Source organism: Betta splendens, chromosome 4 (genome assembly GCF_900634795.4).
Source record: "Betta splendens chromosome 4, fBetSpl5.4, whole genome shotgun sequence".
Lineage (NCBI taxonomy): Eukaryota > Metazoa > Chordata > Actinopteri > Anabantiformes > Osphronemidae > Betta > Betta splendens.
The window spans coordinates 27,423,331-27,451,220 of record NC_040884.2 but is presented as its reverse complement, the minus strand read 5'-3'; the positions used below and the strand labels follow the sequence as shown (position 1 = coordinate 27,451,220).

At 47.1% G+C, this 27,890-nt stretch overlaps 4 protein-coding genes and 1 long non-coding RNA gene across 10 annotated transcripts; 4 read left to right on the top strand and 1 right to left on the bottom strand.

Moving 5' to 3' along the window:
- The first annotated feature begins 203 nt into the window (after window positions 1-203).
- Window positions 204-3,994, top strand: LOC114853720 (uncharacterized). Of its 4 annotated transcripts, XM_029147438.3 has the most exons (6): window positions 204-1,570; window positions 2,545-2,583; window positions 2,698-2,973; window positions 3,063-3,101; window positions 3,681-3,765; window positions 3,841-3,994. In XM_029147438.3, exons 1-6 carry the CDS (start codon window positions 1,540-1,542, stop codon window positions 3,992-3,994), a joined length of 624 nt encoding a protein of 207 aa, XP_029003271.1. In that variant the 5' UTR covers window positions 204-1,539. The 4 variants fall into 4 exon arrangements, with proteins under 4 accessions (XP_029003271.1, XP_029003273.1, XP_040926116.1 ...); XM_029147440.3 differs by lacking the exon at window positions 2,545-2,583 and having other exon boundaries at window positions 209-1,570; XM_041070182.2 differs by lacking the exon at window positions 204-1,570 and having other exon boundaries at window positions 1,983-2,583.
- A 379-nt stretch (window positions 3,995-4,373) lies between these two features.
- Window positions 4,374-9,532, bottom strand: LOC114853721 (uncharacterized). Its single transcript, XR_003785624.3, has 4 exons — window positions 9,397-9,532; window positions 6,183-6,253; window positions 5,626-5,802; window positions 4,374-5,461 (listed from the first exon to the last, which is right to left on the bottom strand). It is a non-coding gene; the product is annotated as an uncharacterized LOC114853721 (long non-coding RNA).
- On the top strand, window positions 5,727-10,074 carry LOC114853717 (GTPase IMAP family member 8-like). The gene is made up of 6 exons (XM_029147428.3): window positions 5,727-5,841; window positions 6,458-7,177; window positions 7,257-7,949; window positions 8,318-9,088; window positions 9,164-9,316; window positions 9,399-10,074. The coding sequence occupies exons 1-6, from the start codon at window positions 5,823-5,825 to the stop codon at window positions 9,584-9,586; spliced, it is 2,544 nt and encodes an 847-aa protein (XP_029003261.1). The 5' UTR covers window positions 5,727-5,822; the 3' UTR covers window positions 9,587-10,074.
- Window positions 10,075-10,347: 273 nt separating this feature from the next.
- Window positions 10,348-16,461, top strand: rabggta (Rab geranylgeranyltransferase subunit alpha). 3 transcript variants are annotated; one of them, XM_055508257.1, is made up of 18 exons: window positions 10,348-10,485; window positions 10,727-10,763; window positions 10,860-10,970; window positions 11,060-11,087; window positions 11,206-11,330; window positions 11,435-11,622; window positions 11,717-11,974; window positions 12,145-12,228; window positions 12,343-12,425; window positions 12,621-12,716; window positions 13,752-13,857; window positions 14,066-14,117; window positions 14,198-14,286; window positions 14,411-14,499; window positions 14,598-14,714; window positions 14,814-14,927; window positions 15,051-15,138; window positions 15,759-16,461. In XM_055508257.1, the coding sequence occupies exons 3-18, from the start codon at window positions 10,939-10,941 to the stop codon at window positions 15,905-15,907; spliced, it is 1,698 nt and encodes a 565-aa protein (XP_055364232.1). In that variant the 5' UTR covers window positions 10,348-10,485; window positions 10,727-10,763; window positions 10,860-10,938; the 3' UTR covers window positions 15,908-16,461. The 3 variants fall into 3 exon arrangements, with proteins under 3 accessions (XP_055364232.1, XP_029003267.1, XP_029003266.1); XM_029147434.3 differs by lacking the exon at window positions 11,060-11,087; XM_029147433.3 differs by having other exon boundaries at window positions 10,860-11,087.
- Window positions 16,462-17,733: 1,272 nt separating this feature from the next.
- Window positions 17,734-27,153, top strand: LOC114853718 (protein-glutamine gamma-glutamyltransferase K-like). Its single transcript, XM_029147429.3, has 14 exons — window positions 17,734-17,890; window positions 19,952-20,232; window positions 20,317-20,508; window positions 22,831-23,082; window positions 23,400-23,518; window positions 23,597-23,704; window positions 23,770-23,947; window positions 24,019-24,157; window positions 24,241-24,433; window positions 24,586-24,739; window positions 24,824-25,108; window positions 26,113-26,273; window positions 26,348-26,484; window positions 26,587-27,153. The coding sequence occupies exons 2-14, from the start codon at window positions 19,953-19,955 to the stop codon at window positions 26,744-26,746; spliced, it is 2,358 nt and encodes a 785-aa protein (XP_029003262.1). The 5' UTR covers window positions 17,734-17,890; window position 19,952; the 3' UTR covers window positions 26,747-27,153.
- The last annotated feature ends 737 nt before the right edge of the window (window positions 27,154-27,890 follow it).

Here is a 27,890-nt window from a genome sequence, read left to right as displayed (position 1 = left end):
GAGACTGTGGTTTACAGTTTTCAGACTTGGTCCCTTATTATTATTGAAAGCAATAATTGCTCTCTAATGTGGTCCTGGTTTAGTGCCGTCCACTTAACTGCCCAAAGAATCCAAGCTTGAATGGCTGCAGCAGAGACAAGACTCCAGTGTCTGATCCTTCTGTTCATCCTCCAGGTGGAGGTCATCCTCGTCGCATACGTCTTGGTTCTCCTCAGCACATCTGTCAGCTACTCTGCTGTTGCTCCTCTGGTCCCATCTTGCCCACGGTCACATGTGCTCTGGATCACACCTCCTCCCACCTTAATGGGATCTTTCTTCAGATTCAGGTCCAGAAGCTTGACACCAACACCGACTTTGCCATACTTTAAGTCTCCCTTTCCCCTTTTTCACTTATCTGAGATTCCCACCTACTCTTCAGCTTCGTCAGTAGATGTTTACTATGTTTTGGTAAATGCTCCTAGCATAATTATTGCACATTTTTTAAACTCCTCCACAACTACATAAACAGTAGTAAAAGAGCCTCTTATCGCATTTGCTCCTGTCAATCATCCATTAGTTGTCAAATCTCAGAATGTCTGCAGATGGTGCTGGGGAAAAGGTCAGTGATCACCAAAAATTAGATTCGTTCCAGGGTTGTCGGAAGTCGTCTCAGTCCATCCAGACGATTCTGAGATATTTTACAAAATGAATGAACATTCATCTGCTAGTAGCATTAAATAAAATGTCAGGGATTAGATACAGTAACGTGTGATGTATTCATTCTCTGTGTTTGATTAATGCCTCAGTGGAAATCTGTCCAGTATGTGTTAATGTATTTCAGTCTGCACTAAAGAGGTGGAAATTGCCTGGAGATCTCATCAGTAACTCATCTGGCTCCAAGCGACTAAATAGAATGAAACACTCCATAAAGAAAAAAAAATAAACATTGTCAGCAAGTATAAAACAGCTGGCTATAAATAGAGCAAACCAGGAGGTGTGAAAGATGACCAAGAACCTGAAGCAGAAGGAATCGTTCTCAGCCGTCTGTGGCAGCAGCACATTCACGGACGTGAGGGCTGGAGAAGCAGCATCAGGATGTACAGAGCACCACAGCAGCTGCATCCGCTGGGACGAAGCTAATTAACAGCCGTATAAATGTGCTATTATGTGTGCAGAAGGTTTAGGAAGTTGCGCGTACGTCCAGCTGCTTCCAGTGGCAACGAGAAGCTGGTTCATTTCACAAAGATACGCGCGAATCTGCTTGTTGAATGTAAATCGGCTGAAATGTGGTCCCGATTTCTGCCCCTCGTGCCCGGACTGTGTCGTCTGAAGGCTCCGCCTGAGGAAGGAAACGTCTCCACCAAGATAATCGCCCCAGTCTGTGATTTGCAGGCACCCCCCCCCTCATGAGAGGCGCTGCTGACCTTTGTCTTTAAGCTTTTTCAAGTTAAAACACGCATGGTAGAAACCGCTGGACTGATGACAGACGCAGTAAAGAGACTCCGTTAGAAGTGACAGAGAAGTTGCTCATCTCAGTCTGGGCCTCGGGTCCTTGTCACGATGGGCATGGTCCTCGCGTCTTGGCTGCTGGGTGAGTACCACAGATCAAGCCTGACTCATAGTGAGCGTGTTTACAAGTCCGGCCAGCGCGTTTTCATCACTGCTGCTACACAATGTGCCCGTACCTAAAGCAGCGCCTGCATTCAGCTGTCAGCGCGCTGCTGACTGAGACTCAGAGCTCTCTTATTTGATGCAGATTCCAGTAGTACGGTTTGCAGGGCTATAAATTTTCCCGGTAGCCTGCAGCTGGGGGAGGTTCGGGTCTGTGCTAAATTAAAATGATGTGCACCAGCCAGAATGTGAAAAGGGCTCAGGGAAACGATGCGGACATGGCTGCCAAATTGTTGTGTTGGCTGTTCCATGGTTGACAGCCATAAGTTATGCTTAGAAATCTGTGTGTGTGTGTGTGTGTGTGTGTGTGTGTGTGTGTGTGTGTGTGTGTGTGTGTGTGTGTGTGTGTGTGTGTGTGTGTGTGTGTGTGGGATTCGGACGTCTAGCCGGAAAAGACTGATAATCTGTGCATTCCTTCCGTTCCCATGGGGATGATGTGTCTACACAGTCTCATTAAGGAACAGGGAGCTGTTCACAGCGTGGCTCTACTTCCATGTGTGGTGAGAGCGCAGCCTGAACAGCCCGAGCCGTGAGAAGCGACGCCTCAGCAGAACGGGGGGCTGTCGCCGTGTTTGGTTTGTTGCTGTAGGACGCGTTAAACCGTCTGTGGAGACGTACCCTTCGGAAGCTCAATCCAGCATTGTGTGTCTTATGTAATCCGGAATGAGCAGGGGACCGTGACTGACGATCCGGCGCGCTGCCATGTGGGAAGGAGCCATCTGAGCTGCCGGCTGTGTTCGTGCTAATACATTTTACTCTTGACTGACGTGGCAGATTGTCGACAGAACATACTGCACCCAGAACGTCACTGAGGAGGCAGGAGCGAACTTTGAGACGATGGGAGCTGTACGAGGATGAAATGTGTGTGTGTGATGATGCCTTCCTGCATTTTAGGTGTGGCCATGCTGAGCGGCCAGGTCTTGGCATCCGAAGGTACTGAGAGATCAGGAATCACACACTATGGGCCTTGATGTGTCATATGAGCACATGCATATGTGATATACAGTATAAAACAGCGTGAGTAGTTAATCGGCCTTGTCTTCCCAGAAGGAAACATCACCCTGTGGATCCTCCCCTCCACTGTCCTGACGGGTGACACGGTGGTGTTGTTCTGTCAGTACCAGACACGCAGCTACAACCGAACAACAACCTTCTTTAAAGGCACACAGGAGATCGGCACCTACAGTTCTCTCGGTCCAGAATCGGTGACAAACAGGACTATTGAGAACGTGACGAAGCAGGATGAAGGCACCTACACGTGTGCGTCCCAGGACGGAACGCTGAGGAGCCCGGAGGTCCGGTTATCAGTCAAACTGGACCCAGGTCAGTTGGCTGTAGGGGCTTCATGGTATCAGTTTGGCTCCTGTTAGAAACATGTGGATCAGTGAAAGATGCTAAATACTGTGTTTTAGGCAACATCACAGCAGATGGGACACCAGCCTCCTCTAGTGGTAACATTATTCTGCCATTAATAACAGCTTTTCAGTATTAACCGCTTCTGAACAAGCAAACAAGAAGTCATTATTTAGTAGTTTTCCTACAGCTCTAACCTTGAATTAGGAGCTCAGCTCATCAGGAATCAATCAGTTTACATCACAATGCTAAAAGCACCTAATCACCCATTCATTAACATTTATCCTCTTGTTATTGTCTCACGTTCCAACATGTAACATGTTCTGGACGTTCTGCAGCTCTTAATGTGGTTGAGCAGTTACAGCTCATTCCCACCAAAGCTCAATACTTCAAGGATCTGAATTAGAGCAAACACTGTCTGAGCTGAATTTGATCACTTTATCCACACAAATGGCCGATACAGCAGAAACATATTATCTATTATGTCTATTTCAATATCTTTAAAAACTGCTGCATTGCCTGTTAGAGTGAACTGTTCTCAGCCTCAAGGTTTCTACTTCAGGTTTAATCTCTTTATTCTATAGATGATCATTCTCAAGGGACAAATAATATGCAGTAGATCCAGTTCTAGTTTCATCAGTAAATTCCATGAATAATAACGCAGTTCTTTCGATCAGGCTACTGGAAATGGGTCCTCATGTCCTGCACCGTTGTGCTTCTGTCCGTCGTTCCTCTGACGGTGTGGCTGGTTTGTCGCCACAGGTGAGTTACTGACCTCAGGCCGGTCAAACATGCAGGTCGCCACGTGTTTCGCCCGTTGACTGCGTTTGTCTGAAGGCACCAGGCGCTCGGCACCCGTAGCTGTTGGCCCACCTTCAAACAGGAGGCACCAGCACCTGCCACCAGGCAGGACGTGACAGAGGTGCAGTGGGAGCTGTCCTGGATGGAGATGTCCAGTCTGATGGATAAGCATTTATACCCTGGTACTTAGAGGCTCATGGAGCCTCATGGACGGTCTCTGTAAACAGTATAAAATAATTAATGTCACCTTTTTTACTTTTTATGTTTTTCTTCCTCACTGTGGATTCATTTTAACGGCTCTTGTTTCATTTCTTACCTGTTTTTATAATAAAACTCTAAATGTTTTGCAAACATTTTAAAAATTCTTATGTTACAATCTACTGGATGCAACATCAAGCTGTTGATTAAAAAATGTGATTTTGTATGGGCACACAGTTACTGTTTGTGCTGCAGATGAATGAATAGTCCATTACTGTAAAAACCTTCAGGCCCCTGCAGCGCGTCTCTGGATTTAAGTCATTTAAATGTGCTACCAGTTATTTTACAGATTTGTGTTGTCTTGGGGGATAAAGTGGAACCTGATTACAATTGATTTCTTTGTGTTCTTTCATTATAATAGGAAGCCAAATTAAGATAAAAACTAATTGACTGCAAGAGAAAACAGCCGGTTCCTGCACATTCACAGTCACTTCGATTAATGAGCAACAGCCCTGAAATAAGAAGCCAAATGAAGCCATTTGTGATTATCTTCAAAATATTGGTTGCGTCAGTGAGCAGGTTTCTCTATGAGGACTCAGAGGAGTCGCATTGTTATGACAGCTACTGTTACAGTAGTGCTGTATAGACAACACACACAAAGTCCTCAAATATTTACCGCTAATGGTAAAGAATTTATTGAACAACATCAGGAAGTTATGACATTTTGATATTTGGTCAAATAGCAACTCCTTATTGTAAAAGTCTGAGTCCAGACTGTTCCTTTTCTTGACACTAGCTCTGCTTCCTGTCATCATCCACATCACCTGCCTCCTCCATTCGCGTATTATTACCTCTGCCACATACTTTAAATCGTATCCCTTCTGCTCATTCTCTGCCAGATTGCCTCTCATGCTCCCCTGCCTCACTGCGTCGCTCTTTGACTCCCCCCCTGCCAACCCCTGTTTATTTTTACCTGCCGTTTAAACATGTGACATTCAGCACCTGTCTGAAAATCAGGCATTTAAATCCCGACTTGTCATCAAGCCGTCATTCACTGCTCCCGCTTCACCTCCACCATCTGTCACCTGCCGCCGGTCGTCAGCGACTCCTCGGGCACTTTTTCTTCCCATCACTCCTCCTGCATCGCCTCCTCCCTCAGCTCCTGTCCTGCACTCCAGTCAAGTCGATTTATTTTGAGCACATTTGAAAAGGATAGAGGCTGAGCAGACCAGTCCTAAACCTGCTGTAGACTGGTCCACGACCGCCAACAGCCTGGTGGAGAGGCCGCTCAGTGAACACAGTTTATAGTTTAAAAAACAAGCACCGAGGTTATAGAGGCGCCGGCGAGCCAGACTGGAGTGTAAACAGCTCTTAACACAGTGGCTCCCTAGCAGACAGGGCTTATAAAGAATGGACAGGCCACGTAGATATCCAGTACAGGTGAGCAGGGTGTGACTGGCTGCAGGGACAGGAAGCAGGAAGAAAGAGGTGTACAACAAAACAGAAGGGATCAAAACAGATGGACATCACGGAGAGCAAAGTTAGTTTGTGCGGAAAGTTGGTTACGTTTAACGTCACTAAATTAAAGTTGTGTTAGTTATACATCAAATCATATAAACTCACATCACAGAAATATTTTGAAAACATGTCCTGCATGTCCCAGAATGTCCTGCATGTATTCTGACACGGTGACAGAAGCCAGTTGGACCGGTTCCTGTGCTTCCTGTATGTCAGCGAGTCAACAGCACTTTGTCATAGTTTCTATGTCTCTCATGGTGAAGATTATTGCCTGAGTTCAACCTGTGAAAAGAGAAGGAAGAATGGAGCACGACGATGACCGTGAGGCTGCATTCATATATTTGTTGGGTTTTAGTTGTGTGAGGTCTTAAACCTCTCAAACCAGTAAAGTGTCTGAAGATAACTTTTGTTTTGGTTGTACTCTACTATATAAATGAAATTGAATTGTTTTATGCTATTTTTACCTCCCAGGAAATACAAAATACTGTTTGGCCTCTGAGGCTGTAGTTTTACTGTATGTACTCCTATATTTGTTGCATGCGTGTATTTACTGCATACTTGTAGACTAAATACCATCTCAGTATTACCGTCAGCACTCTGCAGACTTTCCAGTCAAGCAGCAAAAGTGAAAACAAAAAGTTATGAGTCATTCTTATTTTTACCTTTGCCTCAGAATTATCTCTTCAGAGTCAGTCTAAAAATGGGTTGGTTTTGTCTCGGCTCTCTTTTATTTCTGAAATAAAAGGGATTAGTCAGAACAAAACACACAAAACGTTTCCTAGCACAGGTTCATGGAGTCATTCCTCTCCTGTCAGTCAACCAAACAAACAGAGACACTGGTGTGAGAACCCTGTCGCTTTAGTTTGGCTCATTTTCCCAAAGCAAATGTTTTATCATATTTTGGTCAAATGATCCACTTTTTTGCTTTGCTCTTCAGGGGAGAGAGCGAGCACTGCCCAACCCGAGGTCAGACTGGTCCTCATCGGTAGACGATGGGCCGGCAAGAGCGCGTCCGGCAACACTATACTGAGAAAGCGAAGGTTGGAGTGTGGCCGGAGCCGAACAGCTCAGTGTGAAGTGAGGCACGAGGAGGTGGACGGAAGGAAGCTCGTGGTGGTCGACGCGCCGGGATGGAGCGACTCTCTCTCCCTGGCGGAGATCCCAGAGGGGGACAAGCAGGAGCTGAAGGTCATGGCGTCCAAGTGTCCGCCCGGGCCGCACGCGTTCCTCCTCGTGGTGCCCACGGACACGGCCTTCTCCGAGGAGCAGAGGAGGACGGTGGAGGTGCACATGAAGCTGCTGGGGAGCCGGGCGTGGAGGCACACCGTGGTGCTGTTCACCTGCCAGGACTCGCTCGGGGAGAAAAGCATAGAGCAGCACATCGAGAGCGAGGGCGCGCCGCTCAGGTGGCTGATAGAACGGTGCGGCAACAGGTACCACGCGTTCAACAACCAGGAGCAGAGCGACGCGGCCCAGGTCACAGAGCTGCTGCAGAAGGTCGACGGCGTGGTGCGCGGCAACGACGGCGGTTACTACGAGATGGATGCGAAGGTGGTGAGCATCATCAGCGAGAAGCAGCGAGCGGTCAGAGACAGGGCGGAGATCAGGCGGAGGGCGGCTGAGGAGCAGGCGGAGCGAATGAAGGGTCTCCTGACAGGTGAGTGTGGAGCAGCGGCGTTTCACTGCACATGTCCAAGCTCCAGGACTGATCACGCTTTGCGGTCTTCCTTTGCCAGAGATGAAACCCGCCCACACACTGCGCGTGGTCCTCCTGGGAAGCCGCGGCGTGGGGAAAAGCTCACTGGGGAACGTCATTTTGGGAATCAAAGCGGGAGACAATGGGAAAAGAACAACGCGCGCGGTGGCGCAGCAGGGGCGCGTGGGCGACGCCGAAGTCACGGTTGTGGACACGCCGGGCTGGTGCAAAGGCTTCTCCGCCTCCGAGACCCCGGAGGCGATCAAAGACGAGCTGAGGCGCAGCGTGTTCCTGTGCCCGCCCGGACCCCACGCCTTCCTGCTGGTGCTGGACGCGGACGCGTCCTTCAACGCCAATCACAGGGAAGCGGTGGCGACGCACGTGGAGCTGCTCGGGGGAGACGCGTGGAGACGCGCGGTGGTCGTCTTCACCAGAGGAGACTGGCTGGGAGCACGGAGCGTGGAGCAGTTCATCGAAGGGGAGGGAGAGGCCTTGAGGTCCCTCGTGGATTTCTGTGGAAACAGATATCATGTGATGGAGAACAGGAACCGGGACGAGGGGACTCAAGTCACAGAGCTGCTGGAGAAGGTCAGGGCTGTAGCTGGAGACGGTTCAGACTGTTTCACTCCAGATGAGCAGATACTCATAGACATTGAAGATAGAAGAAGAAAAGTGGAAGAAAGAGCAAGAAGGAGGGAAAATGAAGTGAAGGCTAAAAGACAATCCCTCAGAGGTACTGTATGCTTCAATGTACAGTTATTATGAGTCCAATAACATCAAAATAAGCGTTTTATTTAATATGATGTTCAGTGGTACAGACGATGTGTTTGCTGTCTCGGTTCGTACCCTGTCACTGCACCAGGGAAGAACCAATATATGAGCACAGCAGGGAGTCTCGAGTGATGCTAATACCTTCTCCCTCAGGCCTGCAGGTGGCTGCAAGGATTGTAAACATGCAATAGATGCAGCATCAGCAGGAAGCGTCGGTGCAGCCTCCAGGCGCCGTTCTCCAGAGTCTGCTTTGAATCAGCCTCACCGTCTTTACAGCCTCAGTAGCATGTCACGCGGTCTCTCGCCCTCGATGACTTGTTTTCTCCACAGGTTCCAGAAATAGGCTGGAGGAGCTGAGGATCATGATGCTCGGCCAGAAGACCGACGGGAAGAGTGCAACAGGAAACAACCTCCTGCGTCAGGACGCGTTTGCCACATGTGAGAATGAGCGCTGCCAAGTGCACGAGGCCTCGGTCGCCGGGAGGCGGATCCGAGTGGTCGACACGCCTGGCTGGCGTAAGGAGGACTCCATAGACTTAGACAATGAAATTGTCCACGGGCTGTCGCTGAGCCCATCGGGGCTTCACGTGGTTCTGCTGGTCGTTCCTTTGGACCTGACCTTCAGCGCCGCTCGAAAGGCCGCACTTGAAAACCAGATGAGCCTCTTTGGTCCCAGCGTCTGGAAACACACTATGGTTCTGTTCACGTATGGAGACAAACTGCTGGACAGAACCGTGGAGGAGCACATCGAGAGGGAGCGGGGTGCTCTGCGCTGGCTGGTGGACAAGTGTGACAACAGATACCACGTGATGGACAACACAAAGAGAAGCGACGTGAGCCAGGTCAGAGAGCTGTTTGAGAAGGTCGAGGAACTGGTGGCCGAGAACAAAGGTCAGGTCTTCAGCCCCGACGTGTCTGACATTCATCTGAGAATTGAAGAGAAATTTGAAAGGAGCCGGCTGAAACATGTGCTAAAGCCCCGACTCCTAAAAGAGTGCAGAAGAAGAGAGCTGGAACTGATGAGGGGTTTCAGGGAAACACTCCTCGAGCTGCAAGATGGAATCAGGGGAAGTGGGACAGGCAATAAACCCATGTCTTGCAGTGAGTATGATGCTGAGAGGCAGCATGAATGTGTCCATGATCAAATAAAAAATATTTATTAAATATTTTTTGCAGTTGTTGACATGGCCAAAGGGAGGAAGAAAGATCCAAAGCTGAAGAAGGAAAACATAGACGCAAAAATCAGCCGGGAAATTGAAAAGCTGGAAGCAAAGATGATGACATCCGAAGAGTGTCTGGGACGCAGCATGGAGTTCTTAAACCCTGATTGTAAGTAAAACGGTAATAACATTTCCTGAATTCACAGTCGTACCCAGCACAAAGTCAAATGATGTGCATGTTTCACTTACAGTCTCAGGGGGGAGCCACTCCTCAGTCAGTGACTATGATAAAGTTCTGGGTTGGCTGTCCAAACTTCACATCGACACAAACCCGGAGAACCAGCTGACACTCAACTTCTCCCGGTCATCAGGGTACGGGTCCGTGCTACCGAAAAATACAGAACACGACCAAGATTTTAGTGATGATGATGATATATGATTAACATGGAGATGACTGTTGAGTCTGAAGGCTGACGTAGGGCAAAATGTTTCAGACTGTGGTGCCTTCGTTGTTGCTGTTGCTAGAAAAAGTATTTCAAGGACAATCAATATATTATATTTCCCAGAAGAGATGATAAAGATTTATCACAGTAATGCATTTTTTGTTCTCTTTCAAAAGGGAAAGATTAAATCTTTGCAATTTACTGTCAGCGTGCAAATGTTTTCCACAGTGGCAAGCATCAAGTCCTCAGTAGCTTAATAAAGTCAAGCTCAATAAAACACAAATAACCTCTACGTCTTTATGGCGTGTCATTAACAGCACATCAGTTGTTACTTTGTTAGTTAGGTGCCGTTTTTCCCTCATTTTTTTACTGGATCTTACAAATTCTTTAAAAGATGTTTCAATTGCTTCTCTGTGCTCTTGTATTATAGTGTATGTATTATGTATGTATTATAGTAAAACTATTAAAGTAATTAACTGAAAAACATTGAGCATTGTTCACACTTTGCAAACATACACCATTAGACACAAGTTATCATAATTCAAAATTTGGTGAAATTGTACTGTGAATAAAGCATATTTGTGCAGTATAATTAGCTCTCACCTATAATTTTTTGTAAAACACATTATTATTTTTAACTTTTTTATAAACTAAAGGCAAAGTGAATCGCAGACGCCCGGAAAACTAACTAGCATTACAAAATATATCTCCACGTCTTGTCATTTGCTCTTTCCTCCATCAGATAGCGCTAAAGCACCGCCAGTGCGACGGCACGCAGCGTGACGTATTTTTTATGAGACGGAAGTGATCAGTTGTAGTCGTATGAGGTCCTGGTGGTGACTTGTCAAATCAAGCTGCATCCAATAAACTGTAAAACAAAGCGAGCACGGAGCAGGTGGGTGTGTTGCGGTGTCGTGTTGTTTGTCGTGTAGTTTAATGAAGGGTCATCGTCAATCACACTGTTGTACATGAAACACTGGTTCGTATGAACAGAGTGGCCCCAGTCAGTGCTGTTTACTGACAACGGAGCAAATTAGCAAGCTAGCCTCGGACGGAGGGCTGGTGTTGTTCGCTGTCTTACCTTTAAGGCTAGATGAATATATTAATAATCTGTCCTAACTTTTGTGTTAATTAAGGTACTTCAAGGAATCGCCTTCATAACCTGAAAGAATGGTAAGAGATCATTTTTAAGTAGGCATATTCAGTGCACGTACTGCACGAAGTAGTTGGAATTCACTTACTGTATTCGCATCCTTTTCCTTCTGACAGCACGGACGAATAAAGATTAAATCTACAGCTCAGCAGGAGGAGGAGAAAAGGAAGGAGCGGGAGAAGAAGCTGAAGATCTATGTCTCTGCAAGAGACACATGCTTCTCAAAGGTAACACGAGTTTTATTAATTCAAGTAGTATCTAACCATCAGGTGCTTTTCTCTTTTCTGTGTGGCCTGTGTGTCTCATATTTACACAGCATGTTCCTTCTTGATACACATTGTCAGGTAATTATTCACTATTTACACATTTAGTTCATTGGATTTATTTATAATTTGAATGAGTGAATGATTAAAAACACACTTTTTACTGCTTATAAAATGCCTGTTTTCTGCCATATAACAGAGGAAGGAGGGTATTTTAGATGAGGAGGCCCTTCAGGTCACCCAGCAGCTACTATCATCTAATCCTGACTTTGCAACTCTCTGGAACTACAGAAGAGAGATCTTAATGCACCTGGAAACTGTGAAGTAAGATCTACATTATTACTTATTGTTGGAATTTGTCATGTGTAATGTTAAACAATTTCTGTTGGCTAAATTATGTAGTTGTGTTTGGTTTTGTTTTGCTCCAGAGAAAAGGATGAAGTGCAGAAGATTTATGAGGCCGAGCTAGCTTTTCTGGAGTCTTGCCTGAAGTTGAACCCCAAGTCCTATGGCAGCTGGCACCATCGGTGTTGGGTCTCAGCCCGTTTACCTCGACCGGATTGGAGCAGAGAGCTCAGTCTGTGTGATCGCTGCCTCAGCCTTGACGATCGCAACTGTAAGTGACAGATAAGTGAAAAAAACACAGCAACATCTCCGCATCTGCAGTTTTAACTCGCAGTACGTCCTTGATGTTTTTACACCTCCACCAGTTCATTGCTGGGATTATCGTCGAATGGTAGTGAAGGTGTCTGGCGTGCCAGTGGCTCAGGAGTTGGGCTTTACCGATCGACTCATTGGGTCCAACTTCTCCAACTATTCCAGCTGGCACTACCGCAGCACCCTACTGCCACTGCTCCACCCAGAGTCTCCTGAGTCACCTTCACCCTCGCATGAGCCTCCCCAGCCCTCTCCTTCACATTCTCCTCAAACGCAATCTCATCGCGTCTGCGAAGAACAACTTCTTAAGGGTAAACTTCAGTTGTCAGACACTTAACAACCTAGTTGTTTCAACAGTACCCAGTACCGTCAGATAGAGGGCAGTGTGAGGCCTGATGACTGTGAATAGTGCTCTGCAAGTGATAGTAGTTACACACTTTTAATGTTTGACTTTGCCCATAATTATAATCCAATTTTTCAGAGTATGAGCTTGTACAGAACGCTTTCTTCACTGACCCCAATGATCAGAGTGCTTGGTTCTACTATCGCTGGTTGCTAGGCCGAGGTAAGTTAATCTGTGTCTACAAGGACAAATATTTATGAAGTAAAAACATGATTCCTTCCACTTTACTGTGCTTGTACCTGAGATGCACAATCCTACTGTTTGTGTTTTAAACAGCGGAGCGCGAGGAGATGATAAGCTGTGTATATGTCAGTCGAGATGAGGAGAGAGTGGCTGTTGCCTTCTCCAGACCTGTAAATGTGCGTATGCATGTCTTGTTTTCAAAAGTCCACACTTTGGTCATTCCACTATTTCTGCTCTCTCACAGTAGACGTCATAGGAAGTCATGTCATTCTCCAGAGTGTTTTTAATAAGTGAACACGAAAACATTAATGCAGCATCTACACTGTTCCCCTCTGACTGTGAAATGCCTCCTTTGTCCTTTTTTCTGCCAGGCACAGTCTGTCAGCCTGCTGCTGGTCCTGGACGGTCAGCCCCAGAAAGTGGAATGGAAGAGTGTCCATCCACGCTTTAAACACAGCCCTGTCTGTGTATCCTTTATGTTTAAGTTCTATCTCACAGTGACTGTAGGTGAGCGCACTGCTGATTGAATAGGATGCTTGTTTAAGATTCTGTCCTCATCATTCCTCACATACCACATGCTGGTACAACGCATGTGTGCAACCAAGAGACAAAGAGAGTCATCATAAAATCTTGATGATGCAAACTTGATCAGCATGCCTGAAGTGGAATGTTGTTGCGTTCCCTAAAGAAATGCAGGAAGACAGTTTTGAAAGTCTGCAGTGACGCAGTTTTCTTTTATTGGTACTCGGGTAGAAAGTGGGCGAAGTCGATGCATTTGGGAGGAATCTGTTGTTTTGAAGCCTCTTTCAGCTGGGCAGTAAATTCCCCACAACTTCCTGAGTGCTGCTTTGTGTCAGACCTCTTCTGTGTCTGAGCCTCTTTTTCTCTGAGAGTGAAAAAGGAGGTTTAATTTCGAAAAGATGTCTGAATTCATAAGATGCGCTTTGATACACACAATTGATTTTTTCATAATTAATATGGGGGTAGTAGCCGAGATTGATCGTCCCAGCAGTTTTCCGAGTTTTCAACCACATCACAGCTTCGGTCTGCACCATTAGATGGCATTTGTCATGGGCATGAGTCTATTGACGTGTGGGCTCAGTAGCTTTCAGCCATATCAATTCTTATTTACTTCGTACTGGTTGTTAATGTTTTTGCTTTTACCCACTCAGGGACTGTGGATGCTGAAAGCTGTGTCAGACTGCACCGTGGCCACATTCCTCCCGATTGTTTTATATCTGAATTTGTATTTTAATTTTGTTTTGATTCAAACAGAATTTGTGGTGCTTAATATTAAATGATGATCTTGTATTCTGTCCGTACAAGGATAAATGAATTGATTAAAGCCTGGTTTGTCTAAAATAGCATTTAGTCATTCAGTTAGAGTTGTTGTGCTTTAGTCATGCTGCCTGGCTCCACCAGTTTTCTCTATTGACATTGGGAAGGAGCGTCAGAGTAAACAGTCACACTTATGCTCCCTCATAACCTTAACATCGTCTCAGATTTGTGATCTCCCTCCTGGAACCATTAGCGATATCACTAATGAGCATAATTTGACCGTGCACTGGACTGAAAAGTACACTCACAGAGACTGTGCTCTGTACACAGGTAATGCTGCTAACTGTCCTTCCACTGTTTCTCTGTTGAGTTTTATGTTTTTATGACTGTGTTATTTGCTGTAAATAGGAAACACCTGTTAATAGAAATAGCACCTGTTATTAACTTGGCATGTATCCAGTCTAACGAAGAGTTTTCGATAGTAAAGGTGGACTTGATGGTGCACACTGATCGTCTGTCACACTTTGATTTTCCCCAGGTCGAACTGAGAGTTGGTGCCGGGACTCTGCTACAGATCAGGAGCTTTTTAGGTACTTGCCACAATAGCAGCACATTCCGTGGCTTTTTTTTTTTTAAGGGCTGAGGACTAAGTGTGCTCCTCTCTCTGTAGGAGTGAACTCTCGGTGGAGAAGACCTCGGTGCTACAGTCAGAGCTGCAGTCATGTAACCAGCTACTAGAACTGGAGCCGCTCAATAAGTGTAAGCGGTTTCCATTTCTCTTCAGCCACGCTGCTCCAGATTGTTCACACAAGCCAAATTGTGCATTTGCAAAATAATTGTGCTTGTGATCAAACTCTCGCTGTTGCTGTCTTTGCCCTGGCAGGGTGCTTGCTAACCATTGTCCTCCTGATGAGGGCACTAGACCCTCTGGGATACGAAAAGGAGACACTGGCTCATTTCCAAACACTGAAAGTGAGTATTGCATCAAACATATCTAACAGTTGACAACTAGGGAGATAAAAAGGCCAACCAGCGGCTGCCGAGGCTGACGCTCTCGTTGTTGCTGTCAGGAGGTGGATCCCATGCGCTCGGCTTATTACAGCGACTTGTGCAGCAAGTTTATCATTGAAAACACCGTCCTGAAAATGGAGTACGCTGAAGTGCGTGTCTTCAGCATCACTGACAAGGTCGTATCAGAATTCTAACATGAAATCATATTTGAAGGTACAGAAACCTACTGATGTATAGAAATTTTCTAAATGTCAATTTCTTCCTGTTTTTAACAGAACCTAACGACTTTGTGCCATCTGGACCAGTTGTTATTGGTTACCCACATCAATCTGTCGTCTAATCAGCTGCAGCAGTTGCCTCCTCAGTTTGCCATGTTGCAATGCCTGGAGGTGATGAAGCTTTTAAGAGATTTAAATCAACTTTTGTGTCCCACAGTTAGTAGATTACAGCATGGGAAGACACTTATTGATTACTTTTTTCCTACACTTAATTGACTTTGTTGCACTTTGCAGGTCTTGGAGGTTGACAACAACCGCATAGAGAACCTGGAGGGAGTGTATCACCTTCCCAAACTGGAGGAAGTCCTGTTAAAGAATAACAGTATCCTTTAAATCTTGGGGGTTTGGAGAACGTTCCGTTCTTTCACTTGTATTAATCCTGCGGCTCCGGTGCCGCAGAGATCACGTTCTTATATCTGTGCACCGCTCTGAAAGCGGACTAGTGACTCAGGAAATGTGTGAATCAGAGTGATGCTCTGCGCTGCAAAACAAGCTCTGTGTGTGTGTGTGTGTGTGTGTGTGTGTGTGTGTGTGTGTGTGTGTGTGTGTGTGTGTGTGTGTGTGTGTGTGTGTGTGTGTGTGTGTGTGTGTGTGTGTGTGTGTGTGTGTGTGTGTGTGTGTGTGTGAGACAAACATCAACTACAGATAAATGAAGCGATTACAAGGCTACTAATGATACTAATAATTACTTCTTACCTGAATCTTTGTTTGGTGAATAAGTAAACAAAGCCAGTGCTGCAAACAACATTAAGAAAGGAAAAGAAACATAACACATCATCACAACAGATTTCTTCATGACTCTTTGCCTTATTTCCCCTGATAACACTTAAGAGGAATTAGAGGTTTTTTAATTGTTGATAGTCTTTTTTTGCCTCATCAGTCACCTGACTGTATTACTCAGCACAGCACACTAATGTGTTTTTCGTTAACTGCGACGCACAGAAATCTCTGCATTGGCAGATCTTCAGCCGCTGGCCTCCTGCCCCAAGCTGAGGCGGCTCGATCTCCGTGGCAACCCCGTCACTCAGGCGGCCAATATCGAGTCAGAGTTAACGGCGCTGCTGCCCTCCGTCACAGACCTTCTGCTCTGATCGGACGGAGAGCGCAAATCACTGCCACCGCTCTCCCGTCGTTCAATCATCCTCCGCTTCGCTCCAGCGTTTGTTTGGCGAAAGAGCCGTCGGATGTTTTTCAAGCGTCTTTGTGCTTCTGTTTGTTCCACTTGTTTGGGAGAGTGTCAATCACAGGCAGCCCTGCCGGTCGGAAGGCCCGATGCTTCAGAGCATATGTCACAAACTCCTAACACCGTCACTGAACTGTCTAGATTTACGTGTGAGTGTGAAGTAACCACTGTTAGTGTGTGTGTGTCTGTCTGTGTGATGCAGCACGCACAAATGCATGCACAACTACAGAAGTAAATACTGAGGTGACTGCCTCAACCCTGACTCAAAGCTTCTCTATGCTTTAAGACCAGTACATTAGACAAACAGCTTGTACCCGAGGACCACAATAGGATGAATAGGATGTACGCTACTTCACATACTGTATGCATTTTTTTTTAATAAATTCCTTATGACTCTATACTGTTGCACAGTAAGTCACAGGAACAGTAATAAAACAGCACACATTGTGTCACTGCCTTTCAGTAATTTTACTGAGTTTTTTTTACTGTACTACTTAATGAAAGAATCTGTTCATCTGATGTTCATGAAAACTGTTTTAATCCCAAACACATTTACGCCCAGTGTCACTGGCTACTCTACTAGCCACACACACTATTAAGGTCCAGTTGATTCCAATACAGAGCCCATGTTGGAGAATTCCATTTTTAATGAACTTTCTTATTACTGTGTGCTGAAGTGCATTATACAGTGTTAAGAGGTGGTTCTAAGTTTTTGGTTGGTCAAAGATGTTACAAGCATCCTAACGTTAACCACCCTCCTGGCAGATTTATCAATACTGTACTGTAGTTAGTGTTTGCTTATTGTGGTGTCATGACGTCTTCAAAACAGGAATCTAGGTGTGTCTAAACAAAATAAAATTGTGGCACCACACCTGACAACTCGGCATCAAAATCTGCCTTCAGTTTTTGACTTGAGTAATAAACTGGAGGATCAGTGACCAGTCTACTGCCACCAAAGCGTCTGCTGAGCCTGGAAACAAGGTATTTGTTTTGTTGTTGTTGTGGCTTCAGGTTTGACTGGCTTGAACAGTTTTTTTGTTTTTGTGTGAGGATAGGTCAACATAGTGTTGCCGCCTCTGCAGGGGGTTACAGCTGTTCTGTGATCAATCCCCGTCAAACACTTTCAAACATGTTGCACTGCAAGTGTGTGGCATGAAGAGACAATGCTAATGCCTTTTGATCGGAAATCTCTGGGCCTGTAGCCTCTGAAAAATGTCTGTAATGTGTCTAGGAGTGGTTCAGTAGGAAACTAGATCAGGCCGCACACATAGACTGTTTATATTAGTCTGTTTTGTCAGTGTGAGTGAAAACCTATTTGACCAGTGGATAACTCAGGATTATGTCATATTTATGAAATTTTACACAAAGGTGCTCACACACACACACACACACACACACACACACACACACACACTCCCTTACAGGCGTTCGCATGAACAATGGGGGTTCAACGTGACACACAGTGGGTGAGCCACCTGCCACTAAATCCTACATTACCATTAGCTGGATTACAGAGGACATTGTCACAGCAGGACTCGCACAGGTCTGAATATTAGAACAAATGATGACTAACTTCCATTTGAGTTTCGGGGTCTTTGTATTGTTGGTGCTGGCTCCCCGGCTCATTGGGACAGCTGAGTATAGGACAGCAGCTAATGTCACAATAAGGTGGAGCACAGAACATTTAGGGATGTTGTGCTTTGTATTAAAGTGAAATGGTTGCATGCGCCCTGCCTGGAGGATTCATCTGTTGAGCAATATATGTGAATGTGAGCGCAGCGAAAAAGGCGTGGCGTCAAGTATTTAAAGGAGGTCTGAGCCTGAAACTTGCCTGGGAATCCAACAGAAAAGGCAGCAGAGAAGTTCCTTCCACCTCCACCGTCTGATCAGAGTAAGTTTGACTGAGCTCATTCAGGTAAAAGTCGGATTGTTAGGCTTTTGCCTTATGACTTCACTTCTTCACTTAGCTCAAGTTTATGTGTTTTAGCTTTTTCTTGTAAACATTGCACTGATGGGTTTTGTGCCCAAGTAATAGATAGAAAAAGGAGACAGTGTTTCAATCAGTCAGTCAATTTTCTAATTGTTTAAATTGTTTGAATATTTGTGCTTGTTTAATTGCAACTGCATTATACTATAATGTACTGTATTTGAATCACTTCTCCCCATTATTTGATTTAAAGCGATTCCAAACAGTATCCTCTGATCCCTACCCACCTGCAAAGAGCAGATATTTACTGTAGTCTCCAATATTAGGCTAATAGTGATGATAAAAGTTAAGGTTGGAGCGTTAAAGTGGATGGTGAGAATTCCTCCGTCTCAACTGGCCAGTACTGATGGACTCTCTCTGCGGCTCCAAAAGTCCCAGGTCGAACGGATGATGCGTGCATAAAATACCTAACATACCTGAAACTATGACTGTAACTATTTAACCTGTAACTGAGAGGATGACATCATGAGGTGAACACTGGCACCAATTTGATGAACTTTTGTGTAGGATTCAGAGAATGAGCATCTATTTTATGCTTTACATAAGAGAGATGCTGAATTTCTGCTTTGTTTGATGCTTTACACCTAAGTACTGTCTGGAGAACAAAGGTTTTCTCTCCTCAACCCTTCTATTTCTGACAGTGACAACAGTGTCATTTTCGCTTTCTCAACACTTCACCCTCCCTGCACTAAACTTTCACAGTTCGCTGAGGCCTGACTTGCAGATGAGTAATTTTAATAATAGAATCTTAGCTGAACAGTGTTACAAATGGCTCATGGTACCATCACTTTGTGGTTCAGGCGTCCCAGTGAATCATCTCATACTATGATCCGGTCAAATGTAGTTCAGTTAATGACACCAGCCTCAGCATGGCTAAAACTAATCCTCTTTGTATGAGCAGTGAAGCATAGTTTACCATGTGGCAAATGCTGTCCTGCAAAGCAACACTATCCAAGGCGATCATGTTATTTTGGATGGTTGGATTGGAGTGAGATGGACATAGATCAGATATTTTGTTAGCAAGTTGGTTGGTTTTTGTTTGAGTCCTGTCTGACAGCACTAAATAGGCCGCTGGGCGGAGGCGTTCCCTCACCTACTACAGTGTCTGTCTCAGCGCTCATTGGCATAAGAATGAGGACAGAACTCATCAACAGTCCTGCTACTGCTTCACCTGAACCGGTTTGATCACCGCGTAATAGTCACCGATGCTGAGGAATGCAAATGGTGTTGGACTGAATCTGCAGGTGAAATCAGAGGGAGAAAGAGAAGAGAGAGGCATGAAGGGAGAAGGCGGGAGATGCTGCTTTGAATACATTCTGCAGGATTCACCCGCGTTTCCTCTGATTGTTGTACAGTCAAACCTGAGGAGGGGGGGCTCTAATTGGGCAAAAAGTGACAAAGCAGATTCTTCTGAGCGAGCGCTAACACAAAGACATTTATCCGCTCGTACCATTGTGATAACACGCTGGCGTCGCTGGAACGTTCCTGGTGTGCTTTCAGTGACACGTGAATGAGCCTGTGATTCAGCATCAGTGAACCAGCTCCTGATGGGTCCTCGTGGCATCGCAGACTCAAATCAGCCTCCCTGCATCCTGCGCTGCAGAGCCGCAGCGAGCTGATAGTAATTGCGCGATTTCTGTCAATAGATCAAATCAGAAATTAGGTTGTGTCTAACTTGATATAATGGTCAATCAAGCCAGATGTGATTAGTTCTTAGTTCTTCGTGGTGAAATTACATAATCAGAATATTTCAGCTGTAGCAAAGCTGAAGAGCGTTATTAATGGGGCACAACACAACAAGGCCTCACTGTGTGTCTTGGGGCTAAAACTTGACTGCACAGTTTAGGAGAAGCTCATTTATTTCCTTTGCTTTAAATCAGCTTGCATTGGTTTGCAGCTGCCCATAATAACACATTATTATTGACAGAGCTCATAGATTCCCTCACTGTGTCGTCTTTGTGCCAGGATGCCTGCGGAGACACGGTCGAACAGAGACAGATATACGGTGGGTCGCTTTCCATCCGTCACTCTTGGATTCGGGGACGATGAGGCGGCAAAGGAAGAGCCGAGTGAGAGTAAAAGAGAGAATGGATGTGCCCAGTGGCTGCGTAAGGTCTGTCCCTGTTGCCACCGTAAATCAAATGAAGATGACCACTCAGAGACTGTGGTCACAGGAGTTGATGACACGGAAAAGGCGGCCGAGAAAAATGACAAGAAGCCAGTGACCAGCGGCAGCGAGATTCACGGTAACTGGTGTTGAAGGGAGCTCACAGTCGCGCCATTAGTGGAACCAAATCAGTATCAGACGCACGGTGTTTGTGTTTTCACAGAGCTCCTTCTCACGGTGAAATCAATAAACCTGATGAAAGGCAAGTCGGAGAAGAACCGCACCGAGCATCACACGGATCGTTACCACGGCGATCACCTCATCATCCGCCGAGGACAGACCTTCCAGATGTGGATCACCCTGTCTCGACCCTTTGACCCGAAAACCGACAAACTTCAGCTGGACCTTAAGACAGGTGAGTCAGACAAACCCTGCGGTCGCCTGTGCAGCCCAGCATCATTTTGAGTGACAGTTCAGCCCATCCCCTTAGAATCTCTGCACAGCATCATGGGAGAGGAGCCGGGCTGAGGGCTGTGACGAGGAACGAGACACGGCTCGTGCGTGTTATAGATTTTCCTGCATTCCTGCGTGAGATAGAAAGATTTATAGATAGAGAAAGAGAGGAAAGAAAGAGGGAGATGTTTGGTTACCATCGCTATGGTAACAGCCCTGGTTGCTATGAACCAGATGGAGTGTTTTACAGATGCCGCATCCTCGGCGCAGCTCTGACTAAAAATCCCATCTACCGACAATTCACCATTCACTCTGGCACCACAACCTGTCCTCCGCCTGTCACCTGTTTACCCCCCGTCCAATTCTGTCTCTACCTCCTCTCTCATTTCGTTGAGTGCTGCAAGGCAGAGACAACGAGTGGGGGGGAGCAGATTCTTCTGTTGCAGCTATGTCAAGCAGAATAATTACAGAGTCTGTAAAATTCTCCTCTGTTTAATATTTAGGAAGAACAGAAAAAATGCAATGCAGAAAGAATTGTAAAACTATATTCTATCTTATTTTGGCTCCTGAGTGATAATGAAGTGTTCCACAATTTGTTGTGTTAACAGTGTGGATCCTGACTAATAAGCCAGTGATTCTATAAAGCCATCTGTCACAGCAGAAAGGAGCAGGAGGACAATAGCAGCTGCAAATAATGCCAGTTTTTACGCCTTGGAAAACGATTCAACTTGTCTCTAAATGGCGCATGACTCCGTCCAAAAGCAAACGGTCGGACGGAAAGGTGCCCATTTTGGCTCAAGCGCTGCATTCTGAGATGCAAATCCCGCAGCGTTAGCGAAGCCATTCAACAAGCAGACTCACACTCTGGCTGCTCATACTTACAGTGGACGGCGCTGACTCCCTGCTGCTTTGCCGACCTGAAGCTGGCTAATGGCACAGGCAGGCTGACAGCTCGGACCGCCTCGGAGGATGATAGTCCCGTGCACGCTGCAGCGGGCTCCGCGAGATGAAAGGTCCCGATGTCAGAAGAAACAAATGGCTCTATCTCCACTGGGAGACAGAGCATTTCATTACGACCCGCTTCTTTGTTTTGGACCTGTGTTTTGTGAAAAAAGCTCCAACGAAGCTCATGATGGGACACGTGCCTGAGAAACTGTCCCATTTTGCCTCCCTCTGGCATTTCTGTACATTTCACTATACTTTCCTTTTACATATTCTGATAATTGCGGCTGCTTCACAGCTCGGGGCCGTGAATGTTTACATTGACTTGATTGCATTAGTGTATTTTTGTGAGGTGGCAGATGCTTCCTCTGGGCACTTCAGTATGAAAAGGAGAGGAATATGGATGTCTGATGACCTAATAGCAGTTTTTGTTGTGTTCCCTGGTGTTTTCTTCCAAATGCACCGAGCGTTTCAGCAGGTGAAAGGTCGGATTGAAGGCAGCTCTGCTATAAAATTGGCCCCTTGTCATGCAGCAGATGCAGTATGTGGCTTAGTGGAACCTCGAGTAGCCTCCTCTGACAGATGTGTCATGTGTATGAATCCTCAACATGTCCCACAGCATTAAAGGCATCCTTCCAGCCTCCCTTCTCTTTTCCCCCCGATTTAGAAGCGCTATTTATTAACACACCCGAAGGTCAAACCGCTTTCCTCTTTGCCACCGACCATGTGAAATGAGCTTCTGTGCTCATTCTGAAGTTTATGCTAACGACCATGTCTGCTAAGCCCAGTCTCCGCCGCCCTTGTCTCGTCCTGCTGTCTGTCATTCTTCCGCCGGAGGGATGCTCACGCGTTTCTCTTTCGCCCTCGTTGTTTCTGTCGCTCACCTTGTTCGCACGGCGGCCGCATCCGAGCTCCTATTGTCGCAAACAATCGGCAATCCGTCTGTCCAAATTTGTCCAGAGTGAAATTGCAGCATAGTGGCTCAACAAAGACAAGGTCACGCTGGGAATAGAGGGTGAAACCGGGAAGGGCTTGAAGGGTAGTTATCCACATTCACTGAATAGAAAAGCACAGCCGGCCGTCGCAATTTGAGTTTTTTTAACTTGACCAGCAGGTGGATGTGATAGGAAACGCTGAGTTTGTTTGTCTTCTGTACCCAGAATGCTCTCCTGTTACTCATACATACTGTATTGGATCCATGGATTGCAGTGATTTGGTTTCTGTTTATTCAAGCAGATCCCTGCTCTACCTGGCAGGAATGTCTAGGTGTGGCATGTATTACAGTGGGTCACTGTTGGGGCACGTCACACTCAGTGCCGCTTTATCCCTCTCCCACGGTCAGGGCCTCTGCCGGCGGTGTCGAAGGAAACCCACGTCATCGTCCCTCTGGTGGAGGACATGAAAGGAAACTGTTGGGAGGCCTCGGTCGCGGCGCAGGACGACAAACGCATCAACCTGTCGGTCAACTCGCCGGCCACGGCCATCATCGGCCGCTACCAGCTCACCGTGGAGACATGCTGCGTAAACGGGCCGGCCACGTCCACGCCGGACCGTGGCAATGACATCTACGTGTTGTTCAACCCCTGGTGTGAAGGTAAAAGGGGATTTATAGGAGCTATGCTTGGTCGTTCCCAAGGCTGCACTTACACAAATTAGGCAGCATGACATGAAGATGGAATCCGCTCTGGTAACTGCCCATTAATGTCAAGCGACGGTGATCCATCGGAGAAATGTTAGCAGTGTAATAGTATGTGTTCTATCTACAGCATAACTAGACTTAACTACAGCCATTGCTCTCAGATGGGCTGTGGATCAGAGTCTCAGACAAACTGCTCTAAGGCTCTTATTGCAGGTCTCGCGTCCAGTGATTTTCCGTTCAGTCCAGCTTCAAAGCTGTGCTTCCTCTGTCAGACGACACCGTGTACATGGACTCTGAGGCGGAGAGGAAGGAGTACGTCCTGAACGACGTCGGGCAGCTCTACTACGGTACGGAGAATCAGATTGGCGCGAGGAGCTGGAACTACGGGCAGGTGAGCGGGCCGCGCGGCGTCTCCGGGTCGGAACGCGGAGGCAACCGGGCTCTGACTGTCCTCTGCTGCCGCTTTCAGTTCGACGACGGGATCCTCGACGCCTGCCTCTTCGCCCTGGAGAAGAGTGGAACCCAGCCGTCTGGTTGGGGAGACTCCATCAGCGTGGTGCGGATCATCTCAGCCATGGTGAGAACCGCAGCTGCACGGATCTGACCAGCTGCCTGCTCGTTTCAAGCGCTTTGTGTTTTCAGATCAACTCACCCGATGACCAAGGAGTCTTAGAGGGAAACTGGTCAGGAGACTATTCAGGCGGCACTAGTCCGACGGTGTGGAGCGGCAGCGTGGAAATCCTCAAGGCCTACCATAAAAGCAAAGGGACCCCCGTGAGGTACGGCCAGTGCTGGGTCTTCGCTGGTGTCTTCACTACAGGTTAGTGTTCATTTCTTACCTCAGCACGTACAGAACATACGCGGACATTAATTCCTGCCAATCATTTGCAGTCCTGCGGTGTTTGGGCATCCCCGGCCGCCCCACCACCAACTTCAGCTCAGCTCACGACACGGACACCTCCCTGACCACCGACGTGTACCTGGACGAGAACATGGAGCCCATCGACGACCTCAACGCCGACTCCATCTGGTGCGTCCCTGCGCCGTCTTCGTCGTGGCGTACCCGTCACTGCAAACACCTCCGGGCCTCACCTTCAAGTCCTCTCTCCACAGGAACTTCCACGTGTGGAACGACTGCTGGATGGCCCGTCCGGACCTGCCTCCGGGCTACGGGGGCTGGCAGGCCGTGGACGCCACGCCCCAGGAGACCAGCCAGGGCACGTACCGCTGCGGCCCCGCGTCGCTCGCCGCCGTCCGCAGCGGCCAGGTCTACCTCAAGTACGACTGCCCCTTCGTGTTCGCCGAGGTGCGTGGGCTGTTTTCTCAACCTCAACGAGTATTGGGACAACTCTGCAAAATTCCAGGGCGAGGATATTTGCAATGATTGCAGCAGAGCCTTGCCTTTGTGCTCACACTCTGCGCTTGAAGTGTCATTTCTCTCCTTTTGTGCGTGTGCAGGTAAACAGTGATAAGATCTACTGGCAGAGAAATGCGAACGGAACCTTCACTCAAATCTACGACGAGAAAAAGATTGTGGGTCATAACATCAGCACGAAGGCCGTGGGCTCTGACATTCGCGCTGACATCACAGACCTTTACAAATACCCTGAAGGTACCACAGAACTGAACTGCTTGCTTAACACCGACCCCCCACTGTGATCATTACTGTACATTAACCCTGCCCGGCCGCTCTCAGGCACGGACGAGGAGCGCATCGCTGTGGAAACGGCGTGTCGCTACGGCTCCAAAGCGAGCGCCTTCACGCAGCCCAGAGCCGAGGACGTCTCGGTGGAGGTGACCATGGCCGGTCAGGGTCCCGTCATTGGACAGGACGCGGAGCTGACCATCAGGCTGCGAAACCGCAGCTCCGAGCATCGCACGGTGGCCCTGAACAGCCAGGTGGTGGTTATGTACTACACCGGCGTCCCCAAGGCCACCGTCAGAAAGGACAGCGCAGAGGTGGACGTGCTGCCCAACCAGGGTGAGTGGGCGGCTTTAATAAAGATCATGTAGATCCTGACATTTAGGGCTCTTATATTATTACACCACAGCGGAGTTTCCTTCCTTTCAGCACAAAGAAAAAATGGCAAAAGACAAAGGCTGATGTTTTGGGCTATATATCATTTTAGAGATGAAACTAGCCTTTTGCTGGTTTGATCGATATTGCCCTCACACTTGTCTCCTATAAGAGGCTACAAACAACCAGCATGTGTCTGGTTTTTAGGCAGGAGCCAGAAAACGCCAGCTCTTAGTGTAGGATCTTTAACGGTGAAAACACACACGGAGCAGCAGGTTGTAGGACATTATGGATGGTGACAAGGCAAAGAGGGGAAGACTTTGAGCGCCTGACACTTACCATGCTGCAGGAATGGAATGGCAGGACGTGTACAGTAGTTCCCAGAACCGCTGACGGTAATGCTTTTCGGAAGAAGTGCTGCAGCTCAGTTTGTGACAGTGACGTGGGGAATGTGGTTAATGTTCAAGTCCACATCTACAGTATGTTGCTGCTGGGGCAGTAGCAGCTTCTCTGGCTGCTCAGTGGTCCTGTCATGGGCCGGTATTGGGACCGGGGCGTTCAGAGCTACTCAGGCTTTCTACTGCTGACAGGCCTTTGGAAATGCTGATGCGATTCTCCAGCAGGACGTAACACCTCGCCAGAGTGTCAGAACAGAACCAGACTGGGTTTAATGAACATGACATCACTGTGTGTGATTGGCCAGAAACTCACTTGACCTAAACCTCACAGAGACTCTGTGAGCAGCCAGTGCAGGTACAGGCCGGTGCTGGACAGTTGATTAGTGCGAGTCAACAGACACAGGCAGTTTCATTCCTCTGTTGAAGATGCTAATCCTTCAGAGACTGAACTTCAATGGGCTCTGGCAAAGGAGAGAGAGAGAGAGAGAGAGAGAGAGTGTGGGGCGAGCGACTGCTTCATTTACTGTAGGTCGTGTATGATGCATTTCTCTTGTCATTATCTCCACACAGAGACAGACCTGGAATGGTCTCTAGAGTACAAAGACTACAAGGACCAACTGGTTGATCAAGGCGCCCTGATGCTGACGCTGTTGGGAAGAGTCAAGGAGACGCAGCAGGTTCTGGCCACGCAGTTCAGCTTCCGCCTCCGGACCCCAGACCTCACCCTGAAGGTAAGCAAGATACTTAGCCATAGGACCAACGTGGAGGTTCTGATGTGACGTGTGCCTGCGCTTCTCTCACGCAGCCGCTGGGGAAGGCCGTGGTCGGGGAGAAGCTGGGAGTGGAGATCGGGTTCACCAACCCGCTGCCACACGTGCTGAAAGCAGTGATGTTCAACTTGGAGGGACTGGGCCTCATAACGGCTCGAAAGATTAAATCAGGGTGAGGAGGGAGAAGAGACATTACGCCACGCTCACGTTTCTTTTCTACCTTTATGTGTTCCCGCTGTGTGACCGCTGCTGTCATTTCCTGTCCTGCCTCCAGAGATATCGGCCCCCGAGCCACCGTGTCTCTCACCGAGTACTTCACCCCCACTCTGGCCGGCCCGAGGAAATTGCTGGCTTCGCTGGACTGCAAGCAGCTCACGCAGGTTCACGGCGTGGTCGACGTCAACGTGGAGGAGAAGAGCGGCGCCGCTTCGTAGCGCTCCGACATCAGAGCGGCTAATACTGAAGAGCATTTGCCTTAGAATGGCGCAACTTTAATAATCTATGGAAAAAAAACAGTGTTAGGCCTCATGAGAATATGGACCAGGTTCCAATATACAGATGTAGATACTGTGATATCTGTTCGTACAGAAGGTAAAAAGATTACGACGCAGCAGCTTTAATGAAAAAAGTCTGCTCTTTATTGAAGTTTTTTTTTATTTGGAAACACTACTATATATATTTATTTTATTTGTTTTGCTTTGAATAGACAGAAAATGTCACTAAATACAGAATGTATTACAATTTGATCATTTGACCCATATCTTGGTGTCTTTGTTTGACAGGTATGCTTTTATAGCTTTGCCAAATTTTATATATTGCCTAATAAATCTCAAACATTTTAGTTAATGTGCCTTAATTCTAAATACTGAGAAGGCGTGTGAGGCTACGCTTGAACTTTATGGAGGTTTACTGAGGATTTGTGAACCCAGGGAACACAGTGAACCCGAGGAGCTTTGCCACTGGCACAGGTTTCCGCTTGTTAAGTCACGGGAAGTTAAATGATAGCTATTTGGTTGTAGCAGCGTTGGGAGCGGGGCAGATAAACATCCAGTGTGGACTCACCCAACATTTCTGTACGATTACCTCATGGGAGCGCAGCAGTAATGAAGTTCCGCTTCAGCTTTTTGTGGGGTGTTTGTGCAGGTGGCCAATACTGTACAAGGTCACAACGTTCTACATAAGATAGGAATAATAAGAATAAGAATACCTTTATTAAACCCCCCAGTGGGGAAATTGCATCTTACAACAGCTGAGTATTAGGAATACAAGGAATCTGGCCATTACAACTGGGGATGGAGACACTAAGATGCAGGTGTGCAAAATACAAGGATGAAATCTATAAGTAAGTGACTCTGGTTTGAAGTGCACGTGTGAAACCATGAATGAGGATTATTGCACATTATGAATATTGTACAAGTGTATGAGATTTGAACATTGCTTATTGCAGAGTCTGATTGCAGGAGATTGGACGGATCCTTCACACAGCGAGGGTGGATCAGTCTGTCGCTGTAGCTGCTCTCCAGAGCAGACAGTGAGTGGGTGGGAGTCATGGTCCAGTATACTGTAGATGTCAGTTAA

What these genes read in the sequence shown, in the direction of transcription:
- rabggta (XM_029147433.3), top strand. An exon ending in ACAGATCAGGAGCTTTTTAG is followed by an intron (nt 14,118 to 14,197) that starts GTACTTGCCACA and finishes CTCTCTCTGTAG; the next exon opens with GAGTGAACTCTCGGTGGAGA. An exon ending in ACTGGAGCCGCTCAATAAGT is followed by an intron (nt 14,287 to 14,410) that starts GTAAGCGGTTTC and finishes TTGCCCTGGCAG; the next exon opens with GGTGCTTGCTAACCATTGTC.
- LOC114853717 (XM_029147428.3), top strand. An exon ending in TAAAAGACAATCCCTCAGAG is followed by an intron (nt 7,950 to 8,317) that starts GTACTGTATGCT and finishes TTTTCTCCACAG; the next exon opens with GTTCCAGAAATAGGCTGGAG. An exon ending in CAATAAACCCATGTCTTGCA is followed by an intron (nt 9,089 to 9,163) that starts GTGAGTATGATG and finishes TATTTTTTGCAG; the next exon opens with TTGTTGACATGGCCAAAGGG.
- LOC114853718 (XM_029147429.3), top strand. Translation starts at nt 19,953, where the DNA reads ATGCCTGCGGAGACACGGTCGAACAGAGACAGATATACGGTGGGTCGC. An exon ending in CGCTGGTGTCTTCACTACAG is followed by an intron (nt 23,948 to 24,018) that starts GTTAGTGTTCAT and finishes AATCATTTGCAG; the next exon opens with TCCTGCGGTGTTTGGGCATC. An exon ending in CTCAACGCCGACTCCATCTG is followed by an intron (nt 24,158 to 24,240) that starts GTGCGTCCCTGC and finishes CTCTCTCCACAG; the next exon opens with GAACTTCCACGTGTGGAACG.
- LOC114853720 (XM_041070182.2), top strand. Translation starts at nt 2,505, where the DNA reads ATGAAATGTGTGTGTGTGATGATGCCTTCCTGCATTTTAGGTGTGGCC. An exon ending in CCAGGTCTTGGCATCCGAAG is followed by an intron (nt 2,584 to 2,697) that starts GTACTGAGAGAT and finishes TTGTCTTCCCAG; the next exon opens with AAGGAAACATCACCCTGTGG. An exon ending in ATCAGTCAAACTGGACCCAG is followed by an intron (nt 2,974 to 3,062) that starts GTCAGTTGGCTG and finishes ACTGTGTTTTAG; the next exon opens with GCAACATCACAGCAGATGGG.